Source organism: Panthera pardus, unplaced genomic scaffold, assembly GCF_024362965.1.
Source record: "Panthera pardus isolate Hobbes unplaced genomic scaffold, ASM2436296v1 HiC_scaffold_18, whole genome shotgun sequence".
In the NCBI taxonomy this organism is placed as follows: Eukaryota; Metazoa; Chordata; class Mammalia; order Carnivora; family Felidae; genus Panthera; species Panthera pardus.
In genome coordinates this window covers 16,102,870-16,130,210 of record NW_026526743.1, presented here as the reverse complement: position 1 = coordinate 16,130,210, position 27,341 = coordinate 16,102,870, and the positions used below count along the sequence as shown (strand labels likewise).

At 36.7% G+C, this 27,341-nt stretch overlaps 1 protein-coding gene across 3 annotated transcripts; it reads left to right on the top strand.

The window, feature by feature from the left end:
* The first annotated feature begins 392 nt into the window (after positions 1–392).
* Positions 393–20,037, top strand: LOC128772465 (zinc finger protein 420-like). 3 transcript variants are annotated; one of them, XM_019431975.2, is made up of 5 exons: positions 393–605; positions 5,836–5,918; positions 7,709–7,835; positions 10,496–10,594; positions 18,193–20,037. In XM_019431975.2, exons 2-5 carry the CDS (start codon positions 5,910–5,912, stop codon positions 19,701–19,703), a joined length of 1,746 nt encoding a protein of 581 aa, XP_019287520.2. In that variant the 5' UTR covers positions 393–605; positions 5,836–5,909; the 3' UTR covers positions 19,704–20,037. The 3 variants fall into 3 exon arrangements, with proteins under 3 accessions (XP_019287520.2, XP_019287522.2, XP_019287521.2); XM_019431977.2 differs by lacking the exon at positions 393–605 and having other exon boundaries at positions 5,113–5,918; positions 10,499–10,594; XM_019431976.2 differs by lacking the exon at positions 393–605 and having other exon boundaries at positions 5,113–5,918.
* Positions 20,038–27,341: the final 7,304 nt, after the last annotated feature.

Genomic DNA, 27,341 nt, shown 5'->3' with positions numbered 1-27,341 from the left:
AAAATGGAAACATAATAGTACCTGTGACATTTCAGGTGTAATGAGGTTTTAGTAAAGAGATACACACGTACACACATAGTTTTGGCTAGACTATGAACCCACGTTCAGATGTTCACACCCATGCAAGCACGCCACGGTCCTCAGGGCCACGTCGCCGATTCTACAAGGCGGATCCTCACACACAGGCCTAAGGCCTCGGAAGGGAAGAGCTCCGCACACCCTTTCTCAGAACTCCCTGGTACAGGACCATCAGGGACTCGCCCTCTCCCCGCCAGGACCAGCGCAGAACGCGCCCTCAACCTCAGGTCCGGGGCTCCAGCAGTTCAGGGATCTGCGCCTGCGCACGCCCGGGCCGCGCGGCCGTTCCCAGAAGTCTCCGGGGCTCGGGCGGGGGGCGAGCCGATTTACTTCGGGACTTTTAATGACCCTGCTCTCCGGGTCCCACAGTCGGTGTGGTAACTTGGACACGGGGCTCCTTTGGCATATCCCTTGTTGCGTGCCGCGCGTGAGCGGCCCCGTCCGAGGAAGAAGTCGGCGTGAGTCGCGACGGAAAAGGCTGTGCAGACGTGGGCTGAGCTTAGAGCCCACGTGGACTGGGAGCGGCGGTGAGAGTGGGATTGCGGGAGGCGCTGTCAACACGGGAGCCGGGAGCGCGGGCTGAGTCTTCCCGGGGCTCAGGCTTGTGGGTGCTTGAGCAGCAGAGGAGGGTGCTTGTATCCCTGTGAGAAAGACGGGAAGCGAGTGTGTCTATGTGGGAGGCGGAGCTGGGGGTGCAGACTAGGGTAAGGCCAGGAGAGGTGTGTGGGTGCCCTCGTGTGACGGAGACGTAAGGATGCGTGTCCTTCGTGAGAGCTTGGGTTGTGGTGGCTCTGTGGTGAGTGTCTCTCACACACTGTGGCTCTAGTTTTGCGGCTGCTTCTTGGGACTGTCCTTCCTGGGAGTTCTCTGGGGTTCGTTCACATGTTTGAGAATGTCCGCATTCTCTGAGCCTTGTAGGCAAGAACCAGCTGTGAACGCTCTTGCTTTATTCTGTTTATCTGTATGAGGTTATGGCAGGTGTAGCCATGGAGAGTAGAAGAGAAATGCTCAGCATTGTGGGGACTCTGGTTATTCCCCTTCAGGTGTTTGTAGTTAAGCAACGAAAACGTGAAGTTCATTGTGACGTGTGTTTACAAGAGACTGAGCCAGAATTCAAGTGTCCGAGAACAGGAGTTCTTAACCAGGCGTCCTTTGTATCTATGGGTGTCGAGGGAACCACAGCTCCCTGAAATTGTGTAGATAATTGCTGCATATAGTTGGAAACTTTCATTTTCATAATTCAAAAGGTTTAGACCTGGTTTTATTTAGAATCAAAAAGAACAATTTTGTTATACCTTGTGACGATTTTGCACAAATCAAGAGATTTGATCAAGAGCTTGATCAAGAGAAGGGGAGTGGTTAAGAAAGCACATGACATCAGTGAGACAGTATTATGCAGATAATACGATTTCTGTTTATAAGAATTAGTCATTATAAAGAAAGATTTAAGTAAACCATCTTCATAGTTGTGGATAATAGTATTCAAGAAAATTTTAGAATTAAAATTAAAATAGAATGAAATTGAAATTAGAATTAAATTATAATTAAAATAAAATTAAAAATAGAATTTTGTAAAACCCTTTTGGGAAGATTGTATCCAAAATGACATTTTAATTGGTTATTCAGAGAATAATGGAAGGTATGTAGTCATATTTATTGGACAACTTCTCCGTGCTCAACTTTCCTGCCTACTTTACATACATAGTCTTATTAATCTGCAAAGCCTATTTCCCTTCTGTTAATGGAAAAATCTTTATAGTGAAATATATCTGATTATATCAGTGTAGTACAGCTACAGGATATTTAAGAACAGGTAAATGGTGGCTGTTTCAATCACTTTTTTCACAGCTGGCCTCATATGTACAGATTTTTTTTAACGATGAAAGTATAGCATCTGCCATAACAGTGACTTAAAATATTTTAAGTACTTTCTAATATCTTTATGTCGTATTTATGATAGAATAAATGCAGAATTACTGCAAAAGAAATTAATGTCCTAAGAAATTTAAGAAAATAAGAATACCCTTAATCTTACTGCCTAGAAATAATCACTTTTAATATTTTGGTGTATGTGTTTCCAATTTATTATGTGTGAACATTTCTGTGTGGCTTTGTTTTGACAAAACATAATTGGTGAAACAAAAGACACAGAGTCCTACTCTTAGTTTGAAAAACAAATCTAGCCCAATCATGGGGTTTCCTTTTACCTCTGTTAGGGAGGAGGAAATGCCAGGGATCTCCTTGTTTGAATAACATTAAATTTTCACCTTTTAGATATGACAAATGTTACTGAAAATCTTGTAGCACCAAATTACTAAATAATGCATACTTTCATAATTAATAATTTAGTGCTGGACACAGTGGTGCGTGCCTATAGTCCCAGGTACTTTGGAGGCTGAGCTAGGAGGATCACTTCAGCCCAGTAGTTCTGTCCTGTGGTGTGTCATGCCCATAGGGTGTGTGCAGTAACTTCAGCATCAGTATGGTGACCTCCCAGGAATGGGAGACCACCATATTCCCTAAGGAGGGATGAACTGGTCCAGGTCGGAGATAGAGCAAGTCAAAATTCCTGTGCTGATCATAATAATTTAGAGATTTAAGGTTACTTACAGAGAAAATAGCACTAAATTCTAATTTAGTGTCTGGCAAGTACAAATAATATTTCCAAAGGTAGTTATTATAACAGAAAATAAAGATTGTAATATAAATCCCCCTATTATGCAGAGTAAGATTCACTCATTTGTTATGATTGCATTTTATCACATTCCGATTATAGATATATATATAATAATATATACCCTTTATCACTCCCTAATAGCTAGAGAGAGCAAGAAAAACTCCATTCAGCATCATAAACCACACCTGTGTGTGTTTATATAGCAGCTAGGGAGTGAGGAAAGAAACATACTGTCTTTTCCTGCCTGGTAATCTCTCTGTCTCTCTTATGTTACTCATGATTTTATTAAGAAGAATTATTTTTTCTCAAAGATAGGAACTGAAATTTTTTAAAAGAGAAAGCCCAAGAAGCACAAATTTTCTATGAGAATAACATGATGCAGCAGAGTTAACTTCCATGTATAATAATGGATTAAGGGTAATATAATGACTTTGATCTTTAGTAGTGATTGATAATTTACATTAGCCATCTTGTTATACTTTTTAGTGTTAATATGGATTGCTTTGTTATTCTTCAGAACAGTCATAGGTAGTAGGTAATATTCTTTTTTAAAAAAATTTTTATATATATATTTTTAAGTTTATTTATTTTTGAGAGAGAGAAACAGAGCATGTGCAGGAGGAGGGACAGAGAGAGAGAGACACACACAGAATCTGAAGCCGGCTTCAGGCCCCGAGCTGTCAGCATAGTTGGGACTCGAATGCCGGACTCGAACTGTGAGATCATGACCTGAGCCAAAGTCAGACACTTAACTGATTGAGCCACCAAGGCACCCCTGTAGTAGGTAATCTTCTTAACTTTTCTTTGCTGATTTTGTAATCAACAGAGGCACTGAGGTATTATTAACTGACAGTTTAAGCTCATTTTCAATTCCTAAAATCTGACAACAGAGCTTGTGTTCTTAATTTCAACAGGATATCAGCTACATTACGCAAACCTTTTAAAACCTGCCTTCTTCACTGACTTAATATTGTTTTCCATCATTTCATCTGGATTATTAATGAAGCCACAGTCTGTCACCATATTGCAGACCATATATGTTTAACCTGTTGCCTTCTATGAGATAGTTCTGTTTTTAATTTTTGGTTATCAAAAATTATTCTTTGATGCACCATGCCTTACATACTGCTATAGTTATTTCCTTAAAAAATTTCCTAGAAATGGAATTTTGTGGTAAAATCAGACTTTTATTAAGTGCCTACTATATGCTAGACCTAGAAATTGTAGGATTTGGGGTAATCATTGGAAAGACATAGTTGCTTCCTTTAAAATGCTTATTATCTAAAATGAGGTAAAATCTGAATAGAAATAATTGTAAGGCAGTGTGTGGTGAAGACCACTAGCTAGATTTAGGTGACCTGCCTTGTGAATTCACAGGAAGACACACCAGTCGGGATATAAACAAAATATATAGATTCTATGAAATATCTATGGTCATAAGTGGATTTTGTGCTATGACTTTTATATTCACCATTTTCCTTCTAATTTTGTTAGATGCACAGTAAAACTAATAGGATATCACAAAGCAGCAGCTGTCTGGGGGATATGATGGCTTAGCTGACAGGTTTATAAACCAAATAAACCCTTCTGTCAAGAAGACCTGAAATAAAGCTGTATTGATATCATCAATTCATACAAGAGATTACACAGAGACGGGTTCCTATATCTTCTAGACAGAACTCCCTCATGCCTGAGAAGAAATGATAACATGAGTTTAGATAGATCCAAAGGAAGCAGACAAAAGATAAGCTGTTCAGTAAAACAGTCTAAATTTAGATAACAAATGATTTTTTTTTAATTTTCTTTTTGGATATCTTCCTGTTAACAAGTAAAGGAAAAATACACATATCTTTCAAGTTAACCTGTGGTCATTGTTACAGTAATTATGAAGTAAGCTTTAAAAAAAAAAATCAAGGGGTGCCTGGGTGGCTCAGTTGGTTAAGCGTTCAACTTCAGATCATGATCTCCTGGTTTGTGAGTTCAAGCCTTGTGTCAGGCTCTGTGCTGACAGCTCAGAGCCTGGAGTCTGCTTTGGCTTCTGTGTCTCCCTCTCTCTCTGCCGCTCCTCCCTGCTAATGTTCTGTCTCAAAAATAAACATTAAACATTTTTTAACTAAAAAATAAAAACAAGATCAAAATAAAAAGATAAACACTGTTAAAATGTTTTATAACCTTCCAGATTTTTTAATCTACTGATTTTAATTTGTCTATCACTTTTTCTCTACACTGATTGATGTATTCATATATTTAAAAAAATAATTATATTGGCCAATCTAATTATTCTGTTTAAAAAAATTTTTTTTAATGTTTATTTATTATTTTGAGAGAGTGTGCGTGGGGGTGGGGCAGAAAGAGAGGGAGACAGAATCCGAAGCAGGCTCCAGGCCCCAAGCTGTCAGCACAGAGCCCTACGCGGGGCTTGAACTCACAGACTGTGAGATCTCACAGACTGTGAGATCATGACCTGAGCTGAAGTCAGACGCTCACCTGACTGAGCCACCCAGGCACCCCAATCTAATTATTTTGGACAGTATATCTGGAATATTTTCTCATATCCTTAAATATTTTACCCAACTTCACATTTGATGTCTACTTGGTATTGTAATACAGTGATGGTTTGTCATTTATTTAACTGGTAAGATTTTCTAGACTTAGAGTACAGAACACTGACTTTCCATCTCCAGTGTCTTAACCAACTTTACCCACTTCCTAAAGAGGTTCTCATTAAGATGATATAGGGCTTAGAAGATGAGAATAGAAGGAAGAGGATCTGCTCAGAGCAAGACTGCACTGCCCACTCTTAGGTCCGCATCTGCCTCGCCAGAGTGATGCAGTGGCCAAAGAACTGCTGATATGTGCACATCTGACTTTAATGCACATGTGCTTCTGTTCTTGACTTTGTTCATCAGAGACCCCTGGGATTTGGGGAAGGAAATGACCTTATCTGTAATCCCAATCTACCCAAATTGTGTGTGTTGGAAAGTAGATTTGGAACTTGGAGTGGGAGATCCTGACATTAGTTTATGTCCTGTTGGGAACACTAAAGCAAAACTGGTTTTAAGATCTTTCTCTTCTCCCAGCTCTGGCTTTCTGGATCTGTGCTATTCTGTTAGAGGAACCCTGAAGACTGATCCACTCTTGTAGGCCTAAAACCATGGCCCATGTAAGTTGATGTTTCCTCCCTTGACCTTTTTTAGGTCATGTGAATATTTTCATTACATTTTCTAGAGTTTACTACCAAGAAAAGGCCTCTCCAATAACCTTTTACCCATCTTTTGTTCTGGTGAAATGTGATGCTAAATTACCCAGCATCCTTTCCATGCGACCTGTTCTAAACTAACCAGTGTTCATGTTATTACTGCAGAGTTATTCAACATGTCTTAAGTGTTCATTCTTTTATCAAGGGCAGTAATGGAATAGTAAAGGAGATATGCCCTTTGAGGTATAGATTTGTGTTATGTGAGGTTGCACAATAGTGTGGTCAAATGGAAATAATGGTTGTATTTGACCATCCATGAGAAAACTTTGAAATTTTCCAGATTTGGGATTTCCAGGTAGATAGGATAGAAATTTGGTATCAAAGGACTTAAATCTCAGTATAGAGTAAAATCTCATAATTTGTTTGAATTGGTATATGATTGTGATTTGCAAATTTGGTCATAGACCTTGGCAGGAAATCTCTAGAGATAAATATGAAGACTCTTCTGTTGTTGGATGAGACATACTAAATTTAGGTGACATCTGCATAATTCATCATCCTTCTTAAGTATTCTTTTTTTTTTTTTTTACCCCTCCCCCTCCCTTAAGTATTCTTAACTCAATGTATTAGTTATCTATTAGCTATGTAACAAATTACCTCAACACTTAGCAGCTCAAAGCAGTAAACATTTATCTCACAGTTTCAGTGGTTCAGAAACCTGGACATGGCTTTGCTGGACTCTCCTGTCTGGATCTCTTACAAGGCTATCAAGGTGTTGGTCAGGGCTGAAGTCATCTTAAGGCTAACATTGGTGTATCTGTTCCCAAGCTCACTCAAGTGGGTTTTGACAGGATCCAGTTGCTCATGGGCTGTTGCCTGGAGGCCACACTTAGTTGAGCAAGTGAGACATCCAAAGAGGGCAAGCAATATGGAATCTATCAGAAATAACATTTTGTCACTTTAGTCATATTCTATTTATTAAAAGCAAGTCACTCAGCTCAGCCCACACACGTGAAGGAGAGTACACAAGGGCATAAATACTAGATGATGATCACTGGTAACCTAAATGGAAGCTGCCTACCATACTCAGCTAAGCTAGCTGTTCAGTGACAGGTGGTAGATGGCAATGAGGAAACTATATGTCATAAGTAGTAGGTGAACATAGAATCACAGAATTGGGGAAGACCTTACAAATGTAATACATCCTACCTGTATAAATGATTAAATCCAGCATGTCCCTGAATTATGTCATGTGCCAGAAAGTACATGGGTTTGTCAAAACAAGAGAGAATATTTGTGGTAAGATCTGAAATAATGAAAATTTAATACTTGAGGGAATTCTTAATTTTATACAAAGTCTGTTTTCTAAAATTGAGACTTCATACTACATTTTGAAAAATATTTGATTAAATTTTCTCTAAAAAGCAAAAATTTTCTTCAACTCATGTTTACTGAGAATTTATGTGACAGATAAACATTATGCTTGTATTCACTATTTGATTTAATAGTCAATGATTATTATTTTTATCTATCCTCAAATGATTCAGATATTTAAGAATATGCCAGGAAATTTGGTCTATTCCAGCAGGCTTCTTCAAAAATATGTATATATTCTGCTTCAGTCCCCTCCTGTATTATATATTTTTAACCTACATATTTGCTATGTTGCTTTCTTTCTGCAATATAGTACTTCTCCTTCCATCTTCAAAATATTCCTCTAATTTCCCCACTAATACATGGGTTTGCTGTTTCAGAGATCTGTGACATTCAGGGATGTGGCCATACACTTCTCTCAGCAGGAGTGGGAATATCTTGACTCTGTTCAGAAGAACTTGTACCGGGATGTGATGATGGAGAACTATGATAACTTGGTCTCATTGGGTATGTTCATCAGCCTCTAGTAATTTAAGATAATTTAGAAATAGGCATTTTTTCCCACTATGACTTTCAGGGTTGCTTTTAGGAAACTAGATACATTTCTTTATTGTTATCATTATTATTATTATTTTTTTTTTTTTTTGCAAAGAAATAAATGATTTGAGTTTTGTCAGGTTGGAAATTGTAGCTCCATTAAACATTGTTGGGGAGGAAGAATTTTCCTTTATGCTTCAAGATTCTTCTAGCTAGTCTAAGAATTAAATTTATGTGAGACAGATTAACAGGAGAAAAAACCAGAGTTTAATTATGTGTACACAGTCTCAAAAATGAAACTGAGACTTGACGAAATGATGAAAGTAGTCAGTTTTTACACTTTTTAGAGAAAGAGATGACAAACCTGTGAAGAATTGACAGGACAAAGAAAACTTATGTTCAGAGTTTCAATTAGTAAGGAATTCTAAACTGAATTTGGGCTGGGGTAGTAAATTAGTAAAAAGTATTTGGTTGTCGGGGCACCTGGGTAACTCAGTGGGTTAAGCTTCTGACTTCAGCTCAGGTCATGATCTCACAGTTCATAAGTTCAAGCCCCACGTCAGGCTCTGTGCTGTACAGAGCCTGCTTCAGATATTCTCTCCCTCTGTCTCTCTCTCTCTGCCCCTCTGCTGCTCGTACTCTCCTTCTCTCAAAAATAAATAAACATTTAAAAAAAAAAAAAAGTAACAAGGGTTGTTAATAATAGCCTTCTCAGGTCTGAATTCCCTATATCTGTTATAAGGATGTCTTTTTATCTTCTGATACAGAGAGGGTACCTTCCATTAGGAGATTTATTTCTTGCTTTCTGGAGACTAAGTATGGATCATAGTGTTATTTTTGCATTTAACTTTTTTTTTTTTGGTAGACTCCATACCCAGTGTGGGACTTGAATTCATCCCTGAGATTAAGAGTCACATGCTCTAACTGAGCCAGCTAGGCGCCCCTACATTTACCCTTTTTAAAATTTTATTATTATTTTATTTTTGAGACTGAGAGCATGCATGCAAGCAGGAGAGGGGGCAGAGGGAGAAAGGGGGGGGGGGTTGGAGGGAGGGAGAGAGAGAAACTTGAATAGGCTCCATGTTCAACCCAGAGCCTGACACATCTGCATCTCATGACCCTGGGATCATGATCTGAGCCGAAATCATGAGTCATATGTTCAACTAGCTGCAGGAGCCTTGCATTTAACTTTTAAAATAATCAGTATGCCAAAGTAGCATGTTTCGGGATGGTCTGCCCTTGGCCCCTACAGCATCTTCATCTTCTCTGTCCAGTGATACTCATACCTCCTCTGCAGTGACCTCTTTTTCTTTATGAACAGGATCTTGTTTAGAATTCTCTGGCATTTATTATTATAACCATTGTTAAATGATTCAGTTTTCCTATTTATTTATGCTCAGAATGTCTATAGAGATTACATTTTATTACCCACTTGCAGGGAAATCAGCTTGACACAGGGTCCTGAATTACTCTCATTGCCCTAAAAGGGCCTCTACAATTTTTTTGTAAGTTTATTTTATTTATTTTGAGAGAGAGAGAGAGAGAGAGAGAGAGAGAGAAAGTGCGAGTTGGGGAGGGGCAGAGAGAGAGAGAATCCCAAGCAGGCTCTGCACTGTCATCCCAGAACCCAACCAGGGCTTGAACCCACAAACCATGAGATCATGACTTGAGCCGAAGTCAGATGCTTAGAGTCATCCATGCACCCCAAGAGCTCTACAATCAAAATAGTGGTGCATTAGATAAATGGAATTCATTGAAAACTGAGGCATACACACTCTATTTCATAAGAAATTCTTTCTGTTTTGTGGTTGAAAGTTGTAATCTGTGAACATTACATTTAAAATGGAAAGAATATCCTACGGAGAGCCCTTCTTTGTACTCTTTGAAAGACAGCAATATCAGTAAAATATTAATAGCTAACATTGTTCTTAGTATGTAATTGGCAACACTCTGAGTGTTTTACACATATGTATCAACTTGTTTGATCCTCCTGACAGCCCTATTCCCATTTTACAAGTGAGGATACTAAGGCACTGGATTTAAGCGACTTTCCCAAGGTCAGACATAGGTGGAAGGTAGCAAAGACAGGAACTGAACTAAAGCTCCAGATTCTGTATTTTAAACTATGGTATTATGCATTCTCTCAAGAAAAAGAGGATTTGTGAGTATATGTTAAAAAAAAAAAACCAAAACTTATTATACCTGATTTCTTGTTCTTTAGTTCCTTTACCCTCTCTTCTCAAAAATGTTATTCAACATCATTTTGACCTTTAGTTTATTATTATAATTTTTTAAGCATCTCTTTTTTTTAAATACTATTTTTGAGAGAGAGAGAGAGAGCATATGTGGGGAGGGACAGTAGGAGAGGGAGACACAGAAACCAAAGCAGGCTCCAGGCTCCAAGCTGTCAGCACAGAGCCTGATGTGGGGCTGGAACCCACAAACCATGAGATCATGACTTGAGCCGAAGTTGGATTGACTTCGCCAATCACTGAGCCACCCAGGCACCCCTATTACTATAATTTTATAGTATTTTTACTATAATGTACTATAATATAATTTTATAATTAGTATAATTTTAACTAAGCAATGTTTTGTTCTATATCATGTGCATTTTTTTTCTTTGTAAGCAGAACATTCCATTTCTAAGCCAGATGTGATCACATTATTGGAGCAAAGAAAAGAGCCCTGGATGGTTGTGAGGGAGGACACAAAAAGATGGTGTACAGGTAAGTATGAGCAAGGAATATATCTGTGTAGGTAAAAGCTAAGTGGTTAAGGAGAGACCTTGGAAAACTCCATGTTGGAGAACATACTTGTGATCTAGGGAGGAAATCTATGCTCTGCATGAGCTAGCTACCCAATGAATTTCATCTTTACCCCCTTAACCACTCCCTTTGTTACTCTTGTCATATTTCCCTCCCAATTCAGTAATGGGCACTGTCCTTCTTCCTCATGCACCATTTTGTCTATATTTTGGACTCAACTGCTCTCCAGATCCTCTTGTGCACTTGGACTTATATATATGGCTTCACTGCCTAAAGATAAATGCATTCCTATATCTGGCTAATGAAATGCAATTTATAGTGTATTAGGGAAGACATAAAATAAACATATAAACAAATAAGTAGGTACATAACATCACATAGTGAAATACAGTGTCAAGGAAACTAAGGACAAGACAAATTAAGGTAAGATGGTCAGGAATGCTTTTCTGAGGAGGTAGGATGTGGAAGGTAAGGCCCAGGCCATTTGAGTATAAGAGGAAGAGCATTCCAAGAAGAGTAGACAAATGCAAAGGCCTGAAAGAGAATATGACTGTTGTTTGTTCACGAGCAGCAGGTAGATCAGAGCAGAGTTATTGAATAGTGACTAACAAAACAAAGTCAGTATGCTATGGGGGATCAAATCATGTTGTGTTGTGATTCATTAAGAAAAATTATAGTTGTTTTTAAGATTATTTCTAAAGATATGATTTGATTAAACTTTTTGTTATCTTTAATGTTCAAAAATCAAACCTTATAATTATGAGACTTAAAACAGAAATCTAGATAAAATAAACATTAAATGATTTTCCACTTTCTCTCATTTACTTGTTATTTATTTCTTAATTTTTATTTCTTTTTATTTTTTTAATATATTAAAAAAATTTTTTTTAACATTTGTTTTTGAGAGAGAGAGAGCACAAGCAGGGGAGGGGCAGAGAGAGAAGGAGACACAGAATCTGAAGCAGCTCTAGGCTCTGACTCAGCACAGAGCTTGATGTGGGGCTTGAATGTGAGATCATGACCTGAGCTGAAGTCAGCCCCTTAACCAGCTAAGCCACCCAGGCTCTCCTTTCTTAATTTTTATTTTAAAAAGTTTTATCCTAATATTAATCTACTGGGAGTTTTTTTTCTTTATAGGTTCTGAAATCATTCTGAAATCATTTTTTCTTTATCTCTGCTGTATTCCTGAGCTCTATCATTTCATTTCTCAGTTTTTCTAATTCCGATTTATGTTTTTTTAATTTCATATAACATTTTTTTAAAATCAGAATACTTAATATTGTTAAAATGGCAGGGTGCCTGGGTGGCTCAGTCGGTTAAGCATCCGACTTCAGCTCAGGTCATGATCTTACGGCTCGTGAGTTCAAGCCCCGGGTCGGCCTCTGTGCTGACAGTTCAGAGCCTGGAGCCTGCTTTAGTTTCTGTCTCCATCTCTCTCTGCCCCTCTCCTGCTTGCACTCTGTCTCTCCCTTAAAAATAAACATTAAAATTTTAAAAATATATTGTTAAGATGGCATTACTACCCCAAATCCTATCAGCTTATTTGTAGAAACTGACATCCTGATCATAACATTCATGTGAATATGCAAGGGATTTAGAATAGTCAGAAAATCTTGAAAATTGAGAAAGTGGAATTCATATTTTCTAATTTCAAAACTTATTACACACCAAAACTTACGGGATGCATTGAAAGCAGTACTAAAAAGGAAATTTATAGCTTGCATTAGAAAGAAAATTCTTGGGGCGCCTGGGTGGCTCAGTTAGTTAGGTGTCTGACTCTGGATTTCAGTTCAGATCATGGCTCATGGGATCGAGCCCTATGTCGGGTCGATGCTGGCAGCTGCTTGGGATTCTTTCTCTTCCTCTCTCTCTGCCCCTTCCCCCCCAAATAAGTAAGTAAACTTTAAAACAAACAAAAAAATTAGAAAATTCTCAAATTAAAAACCTAACTTCATACCTCAAGGAACTAGGTAAAAAAGAACGAACTAAACCCAAAGATAGCAAAAGAAAGAAAATAATAAAGAGTAGAGCAGAGATAAACAGAGAATAGGAAAAAAATCAATGAAACCAAGAGTTGGTTCTTCAAAATAATCAACCATAGTGAGAAAATGTTAGCTAGATTGACTAAGGAGGGGACTCAACTAAAATCAGAAATGAAAGAAGGGACTATGAACAATTGTATGCCCACAAACTGGGTAACCTAATGAAATCCTGAAGACATACAGTCTACCAATACAGAATCATGAAGAAATAGAAATCTAAACAGACTTATACAGAGATTGAATTAGTAATCAAAAATAAACAGACATGTGAAAAGATGGTCAGTATCACTCATAATCAGGGAAATACAAATAAAACAACAACAATGAGATATCATCTCACACCTATCAGAGTGGCTAAAATTAACACAGGAAACAAGTGTTAGGATGTAGAGAAAGGGAAACCCTCTTACACTGTGGGAATGCAAACTGGCCCAGCCACTGTGGAAGATAGTATAGAGGTTCCTCAAAAGGTTAAAAATAGAACTATCCTAGATCCTGCAATTGAACTACTACATATTTACCCAAAGGATACAATGCTAAGTCAAAGGGATACATGCACTCCAACGTTTATAGCAGCATTATCAACAATAGCCAAATTATGGAAAGAACCCAAATGTCCATTGACTGATGAATGAATAAAGAAGATGTGGTGTACACACACACACACACACACACGAGTATTAGCCATAAAAAAGAATGAGGGGCACCTAGGTGGCTCAATCAATTAAGTGTCTGACTTTGGCTCAGGTCAGGTCATGATCTCATGGTTCATGAGTTTGAGCTCCGCATCAGGCTTGCTGCTGCCAGCCTGTCAGCATGGAGCCCACTTCAGACCTTCTGTTCCCCTCTCTCTGCCCCTCCCCTGCTTGTGCTCTTTCAAAAATAAATAAACATTAAAAAAAAATCTTGCCATTTGCAATGACATGGATGGAGCTGGAGAGTATTATGCCAAGCAAAATAAGTCAGAGAAAGACAAATACTGTATGATTTCACTCATATGTGGAATTTAAGAAACAAAACAAACATGGGGTGGGGTGGGAGGAAGAAAGGAAAATCAAGAAACAGAATCTTAACTATAGAAAACAAAGTGATGATTACCAGAGGGGATGTGGGGCAGGAATGAGTTAGAAAGGTGATGGGTACTAAGGAGGGCACTTGTGATGAGCACCAGGTGTTGTGTACATATGTTGAATAATTAAATTCTACATTTAAGAATGGTATACTGTATGGTAAATAACTTAAAAACTTGGAAAGAAAAAAATAACAAAAAATAACCCTGTTAAAGAATTAACACCACTTCCCCTCAAACTCTTCCAAAAATTTGAAGAGGAAGAAGAAACATTCCCAAATTTTCTCTATGAGGGTAGCATTACCCTAATATCAAAGCCAGACAAATCCAGTGCAAGAAGAGAAACCCATAGATCAATGTTGCTGATGCGTATTAAGTGAGGCAAAAGTTCTCAACAAAAATACTAGCAAACTGAATGCAACAGCATATGAAAATGGAGTTTTTTTCTGGAATGCAAGGATGATGCCATATATAAAAATCAAGCATGCAGTACACCACATTAACAGAATGAAGGGGGAAAAACACAGGGTTATCTCAATTGATATAGAAAAAGAATTTAACAGAATATAATATTTTTCATGACAAACACTTGAGAAACCAGGAATAGAAGGAAACTACCTCACCAAAATAAAGGCCATCTGTGTTAGTCCACAGCTAACATCATACCCAGTGGTGACAGACTGAAAACCACAGGGTTTGCTGCATCCTATAAGGTTCAGTATATTTTCATTTCCATTTATCTTCAGATACTTTCTAATTTCCCGTGTAATTTCTTTTCTATTGCTAATTTAAGTGTGTGCTATTTCCACATGTTTGTGTATTTTCTACTTTTCCTTCTGTTATTTGTAATTTTGTTCCTTTGTGATCAGAAAAGACACACTCATTTCAATCTTTTAAATTTTGTTGATAGTTGATTTGGGTCTAATGTGGTGTATCTTGAAGAATGTACCACGTGTACTTGAAAAGAATGTGTATTCTGCCGTTGTGTACAGAATATACACGTATGTTAGGTTCAGTTTGTTTAGAGTGTTGTTCAAGCCCTCTGTTTCCTTGTTGATTGGCCTGGTTCTTCTATCTATTATTGTAAGTAGGATATTGCTACTGTATTTTAGCAAATTAGCAAAGCAATAAAACTTAGACTATATATTCTGTCCTGTTTATGGGCAGTAGTTTAATTCTCTGAGGCTTTGCTTACACTGGTTTGTGTCCTTCTCATGCATGTGTGATTCAGGTTTAGGCTAAGCTTTTTCAGAATGTTTTCTTCTCTCACTTTCCAGTTTGGTAGTGTTCCTTATCATGATTCTTTATTTTTTTAAATATTAGTTTGTTATTTTGAGAGAGTGTGAGAGTTGGGGAGGGCTAGTGAGAGGGAGACACAGAATCCTAAGCAGGCTTTAGGCTCTAAGCTGTCAGCACAGGTCCCAATGTGGGGCTCGAATCCATGGACAGCAGACCAAGAGATCATGACCTGAGCCGAAGTTGGAACCTTAACTGACTGAGCCATCCAGGTGCCCCTGCCATGATTATTGTAGCAACAAATACATCAGGGCTTTTACAGCCCATTTTTTGCCCCAGTGTGACTGGGCCCCTCCCTGTGGCAAGGTTGTGATATAGAAAATAGCAAGAGGGGTACCTGGGTGGCCCAGTTGGTTGGGCGGCCAACTTCGGCTCAGGTCATGATCTCATGATCCGTGAGTTTGAGCCCTGCGTCAGGCTCTGTGCTGACAACTCAGAGCCTGGAGCCTGCTTTGGATTCTGTGTACCCCCAATGCCCTCTCTCTGCCCCTCCCCCACTCGTGCTCTGTCTCGCTTTCTCAAAAATAAATAAATGTTGAAAAATAAAAAGAAAAAAGAAAATAGCAAGAAACTCACCCTAATGTAGTTTACTTTTTAAGGTTTTCACTCCTCTCTACAGGTCTTTTTTTTTTTTAATTTTTTATTTAAAAAAATTTTTTTAATGTTTATTTCTTATTGAGAGAGAGTGCGAGCAGGGGAGGGACAGAGAGAGAGAGGGAGACACAGAATCTGAAGCAGGCTCCAGGCTCTGAGCTGTCAGCACAGAGCCTGACGCGGGGCTCAAACCCACAAACCATGAGATCATGACCTGAGCCGAAGTCGGACACTCAACTGACTGAGCCACCCAGGCACCCCTTTAATTTAATTTTTTTTAAGTAGGCTCCACACACAATGGGGGCTTGGACTCACAACTCTGAGATCAAGAGTAGCATGCTGTATTTACTGAGCCACCCAGGTATCCCACTACAGTTGTCTTCTTTTGTTTACTCAAATTTACTGACTTCATGTGTTTGATTTTGTTATTTTGTCAAGCATTTTTAGTTGATATCAGTCAGAGAGGGAAATGACTGTAAGGGATTTACATCACTGTGATGGAACTAGAACTTCTTCAATTAAGGAGTTATTTAACAGTGAAATTATATTTCATTTATTTTCTCTTGTGTCATTGCGGACTCGTTGCTTTTTATATTGTTTATATTTATCACAATCATTTTTATGCTACTATTTTCACAGTGTTGGCCAGTCATACTTCTGTAAGTCTTTGACATTTTCATTTCTTTTTTGCCTAAGATTTCTAGGTTCACCTTTTTTGACCTGTTCTAAATTGTTTTCTTTATCTAACCATGCTAGATCCATATAATGGACATTATTTTTAGAAATGATAATTTAGAAGTTAAAGAATACTCATTACAACTATTTTTTTTTTGACAACTTTTTCTGTTCTATTGTAATTGGTCTGTTTAAGCCTTCTAGGTGATTTTTTGGTGAATTTTGATGAATTTTTCTAGAAAATTATCCTTTCCATTATTTCAGAAGTATTAGTGATGTATTCAAAGTATTCAAAATTTCAGTAAAATTCATTTTAGTTTTGCATTTCCCCCTTAATCATTTCTTCTTATTTTTTGTTTTTACTTCTTTTTTGATTGGTTTGGCTAATGTTTACTTCTTGATTTTTAAAGCACCAGCTTTTTATTTGTTACTACTACACTTTTCTAACTCATTACGTTGTGCTCTTAATTTGTTTTTTCTTTCTTTTAGTTTGCTTGTTTTCTAAGTTTTGGAATTGGTTCCTTGACTCATTTATTTCTTCCATTTTAATAGCAACAATTACTTAAATCTTTGAATTCTCTGAGTGCTCAAATTGAATGCCTAAAATTCTGGTATGTACTTATTTTCTCTATTGTACCCTTTCCGTTTTTTTATTTCCATACTTTCCCAGTTTTATTCTGGAGAGGGTACTTCAGTTTCCACATCAAATGTGTTTTGGTTTTCTGGTATTGTTATAATTCCTGTTGTTACTTGGTTTTGGAGAGAAAGTGTTTGTATTATCTCAGAATTTGGTACATACTATACTTACAAGAATCTACTCCTGAAGCCAAGAGTACACTGTATGTTAGCTGACTTAACAATAATTAAAAAAAAAAAAAAAAAAAAGATGGCATTTCTTGTCCCCAAGTCTCTTCCCACTCATTCAGCACATAGAAATTTTTTCAAGATATCCTTTCATATTTTTTGTTATTCTGCAGGCTATGTCTGTTCAAATATGTTTTTCACATAGTTCCTGTAACTCTTTTTCCAGATTTCTTTGCTCTATAGTTGAGTTTCACTTCTTTTCTTCAAAATACCCAACTGCTCAAAATCCATAAGACTTTTAGCAGGGTGTATACTTCATCCCTGTCTGAAAATTCATTGACAGACTTGTAGAAAGGGACCTGAGAAAAGATATGAAGGAATAAAACAGTTGGAAAATTTGTAGAATGGGTACCTAATAAGAAAAAGCTCAGTGAAAATAAGCAAACAAGAACTTTTATTATTTTATTTAAAATGAGAACAAAGAAATGCACACATGGCTGTGCATTAGAGGAAATGACCACAATATTTGTATTTTATTATTTTTTCTTAATTTTTTTTTTATGTTTTTATTTTATTTTTGAGAGAGAGAGACACGGAGCAGGGGAGGGGCAGAGAGAGACGGAGACAGAGTTTGAAGCAGGCTCCAGGCTCTGAGCTATCAGTGCAGAGCCCAACATGGGGCTTGAACTCACAGACTGCAAGATCATGACTTGAACTGCAGTCGGTCACCCAACCGACTGAGCCACCCAGGCACCCCAATATTTGTATTTTAAAGGGAAAATATAATTGGAGAAAGATCAGATATAAATAGTTGCCATGTTTTACACACACACACACACACACACACACACACACACACACACGGAAACTGATACTGGAGAGAATACATTAAATTATTGTAGTAACGTAATAAATGAGTTATGGAGACATTGTCAGTAGTAATGCAAACTGTATAGCTGATTTTGGAGAATACTCTCTAGAGTATTCATCTTTCATAGGTAATGTTTTTAATTTTTAAAGAAATTTACTATAAAATATTTATGTCCAGGAAAACAAAATGTTTTTCTCATTTCTTTTAGACTTGGAGTCAAAATATGAAATAATCAGCTGTGAAAAAGTACACGTTTATAAAAAACATTCACCTCTTACTCTACGTCAGAAAATTCATACTAGAGAGAAACCCTATGAATGTGACAAATGTGGGAAGGCCTTTAGTCGACATACAGACCTTATAGTACATCAGAGAATTCATACTGGTGAGAAACCCTATGAATGTGAGCAGTGTGGAAAGTCCTTTAATCGTGCATCCAACCTTCTGCAACATCAGAGAATTCATACTGGTGAAAAACCTTATAAATGTGAGCAATGTGGAATGATGTTTAGTCGTAGGATGGACCTGAGAGTTCATCAGAGAATTCACACTGGTGAGAAACCCTATGAATGTGAACAATGTGGGAAAGCCTTTAGTCGTGCCTCACATCTTACTCAACATGGGAGAGTTCATACTGGTGAGAAAGCCTATGTTTGTAATGAATGTGGGAAGGCCTTTAGTCAGGGTGGAAGACTTAGAATACATCAGAGAATTCATACTGGTGAGAAACCCTATGAATGTAAGGAATGTGGGAAGGCCTTTAATCAAGCCTCTCATCTTGTGCAACATGACAGAATTCATACTGGTGAAAAACCCTATGAGTGCCATGAGTGTGGGATGACCTTTAGTCGTGGTATAGATCTAAGAGTACATCATAGAATTCATACTGGTGAGAAACCATATGAATGTAAGAAATGTGGGAAGGCCTTTAGACGTGCCTCAAATCTTGTTCAGCATGAGAGAATTCATACTGGGGAGAAGCCCTATGAATGTAAGGAATGTGGGATGACATTTAGTCGTGGTTATCAGCTCATTCCACATCAGAGAGTGCATATTGGTATAAAACCCTATGAATGTAATGAATGTGGGAAGGCCTTTAGTCATGCTTCAGCACTTATTCAACATGAGAGAATTCATACTGGTGAGAAACCCTATAAATGTAAAGAATGTGGGAAAGCCTTTCTTCATGGTGGAAGCCTAAGAATGCATCATAGAATTCATACTGGTGAGAAACCCTATGAATGTAAAGAATGTGGCAAGGCTTTTAGTCGCACCTCAAACCTTGTTAGGCATGAGAGAATTCATACAGGTGAGAAACCATATGAATGTAAGGAATGCTGGAAGGCCTTTAGTCATATTGAAAGCCTCAGAGTACATCATAGAATTCATACTGGTGAGAAGCCCCATGAATGTAAAGAGTGTGGGAAGGCTTTTAGTAGTGGCCATCAACTAATTGTACATCATAGATTTCATACTGGTGAGAAACCCTATGAATGTAAGGAATGTGGGAAGGCTTTTAGTGTGTATGGGCGACTTACTAGACACCAGAGTATTCACAGTGGTGAGAAACCTTTTGAATGTAACACATGTGAGAAGTCCTTTAGGCTTAGGTCAAGTCTTAAAGTACATCAGAGAATTCATACTGGAGAGAAGGCTTATGAATATAAGGACTGTGGAAAGGCATATATATGCAGTAGAGAATGTATAGTACATAAGTGATTTATAATACTGAGAAACAGTGTGAATGAAAGGAATATGGGAATACTTTTAGGTATGGTTCAGTTTTTATAAGGCAAGCAATTTATACTGGTGAGAACTCCTTAAAATGTAAATAATGTTTGGAATTTTTGTTATGACTCAAATGTTCAGATTAATAAATTTATAATGTATTTTTATATAACAGGGAAGACTTTACTAGCATTTCTCTATTTACAGATTATCAGAATATTCATCTTGGAGGAAAATTCAGAGAATGTGGATATTCCCTTGTTTTTTATGCTTTATTTATAAAAGCTCTCCAGCCCTCATCAATTATTGTTAAATTTGAGGAAACGCATACCACAGAAAACCCCTGTTGATCTAACAAAAACCATAGTGATTGTCATTTGATGCTTTACAGCCTGTATGACATTGGGCAAGATATTATCCCTGTGGGAGTCATTTATAAGTGGTGATAACAGTACTTGCATTATAGTGCTGTTTTTGAAATGTAGAAAACTTGGAAAGCTATCTTAAACATAGTCTCTATTCAGTAAGTATTAGATACTATTTTTAATATTATTTGTATTACTATTAGTGAATTATTAAGAGACCAAGTCAATATGGGTGTAACGAACTTAGAAAATCTTTATTCCTAAGTAATTACTTGTGCCTCTTTGAGTTTTAAGTATTTTTTTCTGCACAAAGTCTAGTAGAATATGAAAATCATGAGGATTTAAAATGTGAGTTTTATTGGAAGACTGACATTGATTTGTTTACATACCACCTATGGATGCTTTCATACTCCTCTGGCACAGCTGAATACCTGCAGCAGAGGCCATATGGCCGACAAAGCCTAAAATATTTACTGTCTGGTTCTTCACAAAAATTTTTGCCAGTACCTGTTTTAGAATAACATCCCCACCAATTTTTCATTACTTTGGATTTTCGAAGAGTATGAGAAAGTTGTCTTACTGAATGGTCCCATGTTCTGGGTTTTTAAAATTATTTCTTTGTGGGTCATTTATCCTGTTCTTCTATCTCTAATCGTTCTAGTGAATTAAAAGTTAAATGAAGAGGTTTAATTGAGTCAATGTTGTGAATGTTAAGAAACATATAATGTTGAGTTTCCCTACTTTTAATGATGCTGGATGTTAACACCTGGTTATAGTAATGACTGCTAGATCTCTCCATTGTAGACATCCATTTTATAGTTATTCATCTGCATGGTAATATTTTATCACCTCCTTTTGCAAATTGATAATCCTCATGTATAAGTTCTGAATTAAACGGAGAATTGAAATTAGGGTCTATTCAGAAAGGAATGATAATGAAATGTTTATATGCCAGAACTTGGGGATGTTATCAGTTTTATTGTACTCATTGGAAATTTAATAAATTGCTCACGGCTTTATCCCCAGATCATACATACCCATTGTTTGCCACTTAGTAGGTATTGACAAAATTGATAAAATAATTAGATAACAATTAGTTAAAAATTTGTAGAATAAAAATTTTACAAAGCTAGAAATAAAATGACTTAAATCTAAGCCAATATAAGAAAGCAATTAATAAAACTAAAATCATTAGAGCCTATTGATTATTAATCAGATAGTACTCTAACAGCTTTGGGTTTTTTCTGTGAAAAACAATACATCTAGAAGTAGAGTTTAGTGATTTAGAAATGGAACAGGAATCTTGAAAAAATGTTTTTTAACTTTAAAATTTTTCTGTTAGAAGTATGTTAACATCAGATAGGCTGTGATAAATCTGGTCAAGATAAAAATAAGAATGATTACATTATAGTATCATTAATAAGAAAGGCGATACAATCACAAACACAGAGAATTTTAAATTAAAAGAAAAAGCTGGGTGGCTCAGTTGCTTAAGCCTCTGACTCTTGATTTTGGCTCAGATAAATGTCTCATAGTTCGTGAGTTCAAGCCCACATTGAGCTCCATGCTGACAGTGTGGTGCCTGCTTGGGATTCTCTCTCTCCCTCTCTGCCCCTCCCTTGCTCGTGCTCTCTCTCAGAATGAATGAATGAATAAATAAATAAATTTAAAAAATCAACAGTAACTTTCAGGAGCTGAACTGATACCTTATTAGTAACTCAAGTCCATACTTCACTCAGATTTCCTTGGTTCTTACCACATGTTCTTTAAAAAAAAAATGCTTCAGGGGCGCCTGGGTGGCTCAGTCAGTTAAGCGTCCGACTTCAGCTCAGGTCATGATCTCACACTCTGTGAGTTCAAGCCCTGCATCGGGCTCTGTGCTGACAGCTCAGAGCCTGGAGCCTGCTTCAGATTCTGTGTCTCCCTCTCCCTCTCTGCCCCTCCCCTGCTCATGCTCTATCTCTGAAAATAAATAAAAACATTAAAAAAAATTTTTTTAATGCTTCAGTTTTTTCCAGCATATTTAGAAATCTAAGAGAATGTATTGTGTTCCTAGGAAAAATGTAATTTATCAAAATCAAGATGATAGTGGATACTTTAAAAAAAAATTTTTTAATGTTTATTTTTGAGAGAGACCAAGCGTGAGCGGGGGAAGGGCAGAGAGAGACTGAGACACAGAATCAGAAGCAGGCTCCAGGCTCTGAGCTATCAGTACAGAGATGGACACAGGGCCCAAACTCATGAGCCATGAGATCACCACCTGAGCCGAAGTCGGACAATTAACCCACTCAGCCACCCAGGTGCCCCTGGACACTTTTAATTTTAATTTTTTTAAAGAAAAAGAAAATAACATCTTCTTTTAAAATCACTGTGGGGGTGCCTGGGTGACTCAGTCGGGTTATTGAATATAGAGATATACACATCTAAAAAATTATGCCCCTAGCACCATTAGTGCTTTTTAAAAAGCACTATGCAGATGGGGAATTCATAGTGCTTTTTAAAAAGTTTTTGTGCTTAAATAATAAAATACTGAATACTGAATCTCTACCTTTGAACAATGAAAAGCTTCTATCAACCAAACATGATTAGAGATCTGTGGTAAAGAACATTTTAAAATATTACCAGGGCGGGGTGCCTGGGTGGCTCAGTCGGTTAAGCATCTGACTTCGACTCAGGTCATAATCTCACAGTCCGTGAGTTTCAGCCCCGCATCAGGCTCTGTACTGACAGCTCGGAGCCTGGAGCCTGCTTCACATTGTGTGTCTCCCTCTCTCTGACCCTCCCCTGTTCATGCTCTTTCTCTGTCTCAAAAATAAACCTTAAAAAAAATTACAGTATTACCAGGGAATCCCCATTCCTAATATTTAACATCTCTAGGCAGATCCAAGGGGAGTGACTCTAAGGTTGGAATTATCAGTCATTATTTCATGTTATTAGTGACAACTGGATTGCAGACAGCTCACTTTATGACCCATAGTTATCTTCGTTTTTCTGAATATACAGCTCTATTTTTCTACAAACTGAAATATATTTTAGCCCAATCTTTATATAAACATACCTCAATAAATTTAAATCTTGTCTTTTGACCATGATACTGTTGTTGACAATTTTTCATAATTACAAAAACAGAATAACTGTGCTCCTATATACTAGTATATGTGAGCAGCTGTCTGTAAATACTCAGGCCTAGGTAGTGTACATTTTCAGCTTTTGTAGGTATTGCTAACTTGTTTATTTTTGATGTCTGCATCTGGCAACTCAGTCAAAGACGACATGTGTTGTATGTTTCTCCCTCTAGTATGTGGTTTAGTTTTTAGTTTTCTAATTACTACTGAGTTGAATATTTCCCACATATTTTTATTGGCCAATCATGCTCCTTTTTGTGATTTTTCCTAGTTCTTTTACCCCTTTATCCTTTTTTTCTCCTAATTTAGAGATGCCTTAAAAATACTCAGTATCCAAATCCTTTGCTTGTTTTATTTGATGTCTTCATTTTTTTCCAGACTTATGTTGATTTATGCTGCTTTTTACTAAGTTCAGTACCCCTCATACAAATATTTTAAATTTTGATATTTCAGTCCTACCAAATATTATTTCTATTCACAATTTTATTAGACTAGTTTCCTAAATAATCAGTTATCTGAAAGTCAAAATGAAAATTCCTTTTCTTAATATTTATATGGATTATGTACTTTAATTGAAATGGCTTTGGCTATATTGTGTAATGGTAGTGATGTCATCAGTGGTATTGTGTATTGGTAGCTATGATGTCAGTGTGATTGTCCTTTATAACCAACACTTCTGTGTCTGTTGCAGATGGGGAATTCAGTAATCTATTCATTCACATCTGATAGTTAATACCATTGTCCTATACAAGTTTGAGAATTAAGTATAACATAAGACAGAATAATTAGTTTTTAAGGCTTCTGGTCTTTTTCTCCAATAGTGCAAATTATATCAATTATTTCATGGTTAATATATTGTTAGTAATTGGTTATGGGTAGTTCCATGTTATACGTTAAGTAGTTTCCTACATAAGAAATGCCCCATTTTTTTCCAAATGCCATTTCATATTGCTTTAGTTATGTATTATTCTTCCTTAATTTATTGATATATTAATGAATATTGATAGATTTCTTGTTCTTTAACCACTCCTGGGATAAGCTAATGGTATATTATTCTTTATACTGTTCAATGTCATCTGTTAATATTTGATTTCGAATGTTTGCATCTATATATGTGAGTTTGTATTCTAATTTCATTGTGTATTTTTCATGTTTGATATTGCACTTATCAGGTTTTTTTTTTTTTTTTTTTAACTTTAAGGTTTAAAGTCTAAAAGATACAATAGAACTTCTCTTTGGAAACTTATGGAGCTTTTTATATCTTATTTTCAATGTTACATCTTTAATTACCCTAAGTATCTTTTTTACATGAGACCCTCATGTATAGGTCAAGTAGCATGTGTTTTTGGCAATCCTAATTGGGACACCAGAGCTCCTCTGGAAGGACATAAAATGTAGTTTGGCTCTTTTACAAGGTTTGTATACTTTTCAGCAACCACAATAGAACTGATTATTTCATGTCTGAGATTTTATAAAGAGTTAATCAATGGAAATATTCACTAGTTAGCAATATTAGAAGTACTACTTTATAAGTAGTTACTAATTAGAAAGTTACTAATTTAGGGATATTTACTATTTAGAAATACTGATATTTGCCTTTGTTTAAAGCCAATTTCTACTCTTTTAATCTATTAGCATTTTATTAAACAATCAGCATTTCTCTAAATACTTGCTCTATTTATATTGCTAACAAACCAAATCTTAAAGGTTTAACAAATGAAATGTCTTTAATTATATAGTGATCAGTTGCAAATATAAGCTCTCTGAACATCTGCTAAAATCAGAAATTTAACTTTTTTTTTAATGTTTATTTTGAGAGTGTGTGCAGATGCACGTGTATAAGTGGGGGAGTGGCAGAGAGAGAGGGAGAGAGAATCTCAAGCAGGCTCTGTGCTCAAAGCTATGAGCACAGAGCCAGACGCAGGGGCCCAGTCCCACAAACTGCAAGATCATGGTCCAAGCTGAAAATCAAGAGTAGGACACTTAACCGACTAAGCCATCCAGGTGCCCCTTAAACATTTTTTCAAGTCACCCCAAGTCTGTAAATGTTGAGACGACATTCACGAAAGATTGAAATATTCATAAAACTTATCAATGAATTTACAGTAATTTGTTTTCAAATATATTGCTGTAGATCCAGTTATTTTTTTTTCTCTACTATGCTCTTTTAGTTATATTCTAATACCTTCCCACTTTTTCTTCGTTGGTCTTTTTTCCCCTTGGGAAAAATTTTGTAGTTTATAGTTTCAATATTCTTACCTGACAGACAACGTGGCAGGATCCGAGTGACTAAATAGTTGTTTTCTGTTTACTGGGGCTGGTCAGAGTCCATGTGATCCTGAACTCCTTTAGTAAAGTCTTTTTTTTTTAATTTTCCAATTGTGGTAAAAGTACACATAATATAAAATTTACTGTCCTAACAATTTTTAAGTGTACAGTTTAGTGGTATTAAGTACATTCATATTGTTGTGTAGTCATCACCACTATCCATCTCTAGAATTCTTGCAAAACTGAAACTCTATACCCATTAAACAATAACTCCTTTCCCACCTCTCCCCAACGCCTGGCAGCCATCATTCTATTTTCTGTCTCTAGGATTTGAACAATTTTAGGTACCTCATATAAATAGAATCATACATTTTTTTTTGTATTTTTGTGACTAGTTTATTTCTAGCTCCCTGCTTTCTTTCAGCTACTGTTTGCATGGAATATTTTTTCCCAGCCTTTTACTTTCAACCTATTTGTGTCTCTAGTGAGTCTAAAGTGAGTCACTTTCAACAACATATAGTTCAATATTTTTTTTTATCCATTCTGCCAAACTGTGTCTTTGATTGTAGAGTTTACTCTATTTACATTTAAAGTAACAACTGATAGGGGCACCTGGGTGACTCAGACTATTGATTTTGGCTTAGGATATGAGCTCACAGTTTGTGGGTTTGAGCCCCGCATCAAGCTCTGTGCTCACCGTGCAGAGCCTGGTTGGGATTCTGTGTCTCCCCCTTTCTCTGCCTCTCCCCCACTTGCTCTCTATCTCTCTCAAATAAATAATTTTTTAAAAATAAATAATAAATGATAAGGACTTATTTGTGTCATTTTGCTATTTGTTACATTCTACTTGCCTTACACCTTTTTTGTTTCTCATTTTTTTGCATTATTGTCATCTTTTGTGTTTAGTTGATTTTTTGCATTGAAAGGTTTTAATTCCTTGCCACTTATTTTTGTTTATATTCTATAGCTATTTTCTCTGTAGTTACCATGGGGTAACATTTAACATCCTAACATTATAACATTCCAAATTGAATTTATACCAACTTAAAGTTTGGGTGTCTTTTAATAAAGGTTGACAGATTCAGTTATAGGATATTTAAGTCATAATTTGTTCTTATTATCTAAAATTTTCTGTGATTTTTTTCTCCACTATTAATAATACATCAAACAGTTCAGTTTGCTTTTTAAAATGTGTTCTGCTTTTTAAAATTAATAGTTCTTGTAAAAGTAATTGGTAGATATCTCAACTCTTGAGAGATGACTGATTTAGTCTGTTGTTAGATACTCTCTTTAGGACATTTGGCACATTTTTTTTTTTTTTTTTTGGAATGTTATGGACTCCTACATCTATTTGGTTATTATTTGTGATCTACCTCATACTGATGACCTGTTGGACCCTCCTCTCCCCCCCCCCCCCCGCTTCTGTGTGGTTATTTTGAGTGATCATCAGTACTGATCATTTTTCCTTTACTTAGTACACTTCTTATTGCTTTCATGCCTGCTTGGAATTCCTGGGTTTATTTCCTTCCCTACTTAACACAGATTAGCAAAATTAGAAATGGATATCTATACCTTCTTTTTAAAAAACTTTTTTTTTTAACATTTATTTTTGAGACAGAGACAGAGTATGAATGGGGGAGGGTCAGAGAGAGAGGGAGACACAGAATCTGAAACGGCTCCGAGCTGTCAGCACAGAGCCTGATGTGGGGCTTGAACTCACGGAGTGTGAGATCATGACCTGAGCCAAAGTCGGACACTTAACCGACTGAGCCACCCAGGCGCCCCATAAATGGATATCTATACCTTCTAAACAAACAACTGATGATGGGGCACCTGGCTGGCTCAGCACGGTGTGCAACTCGATCTCAGGG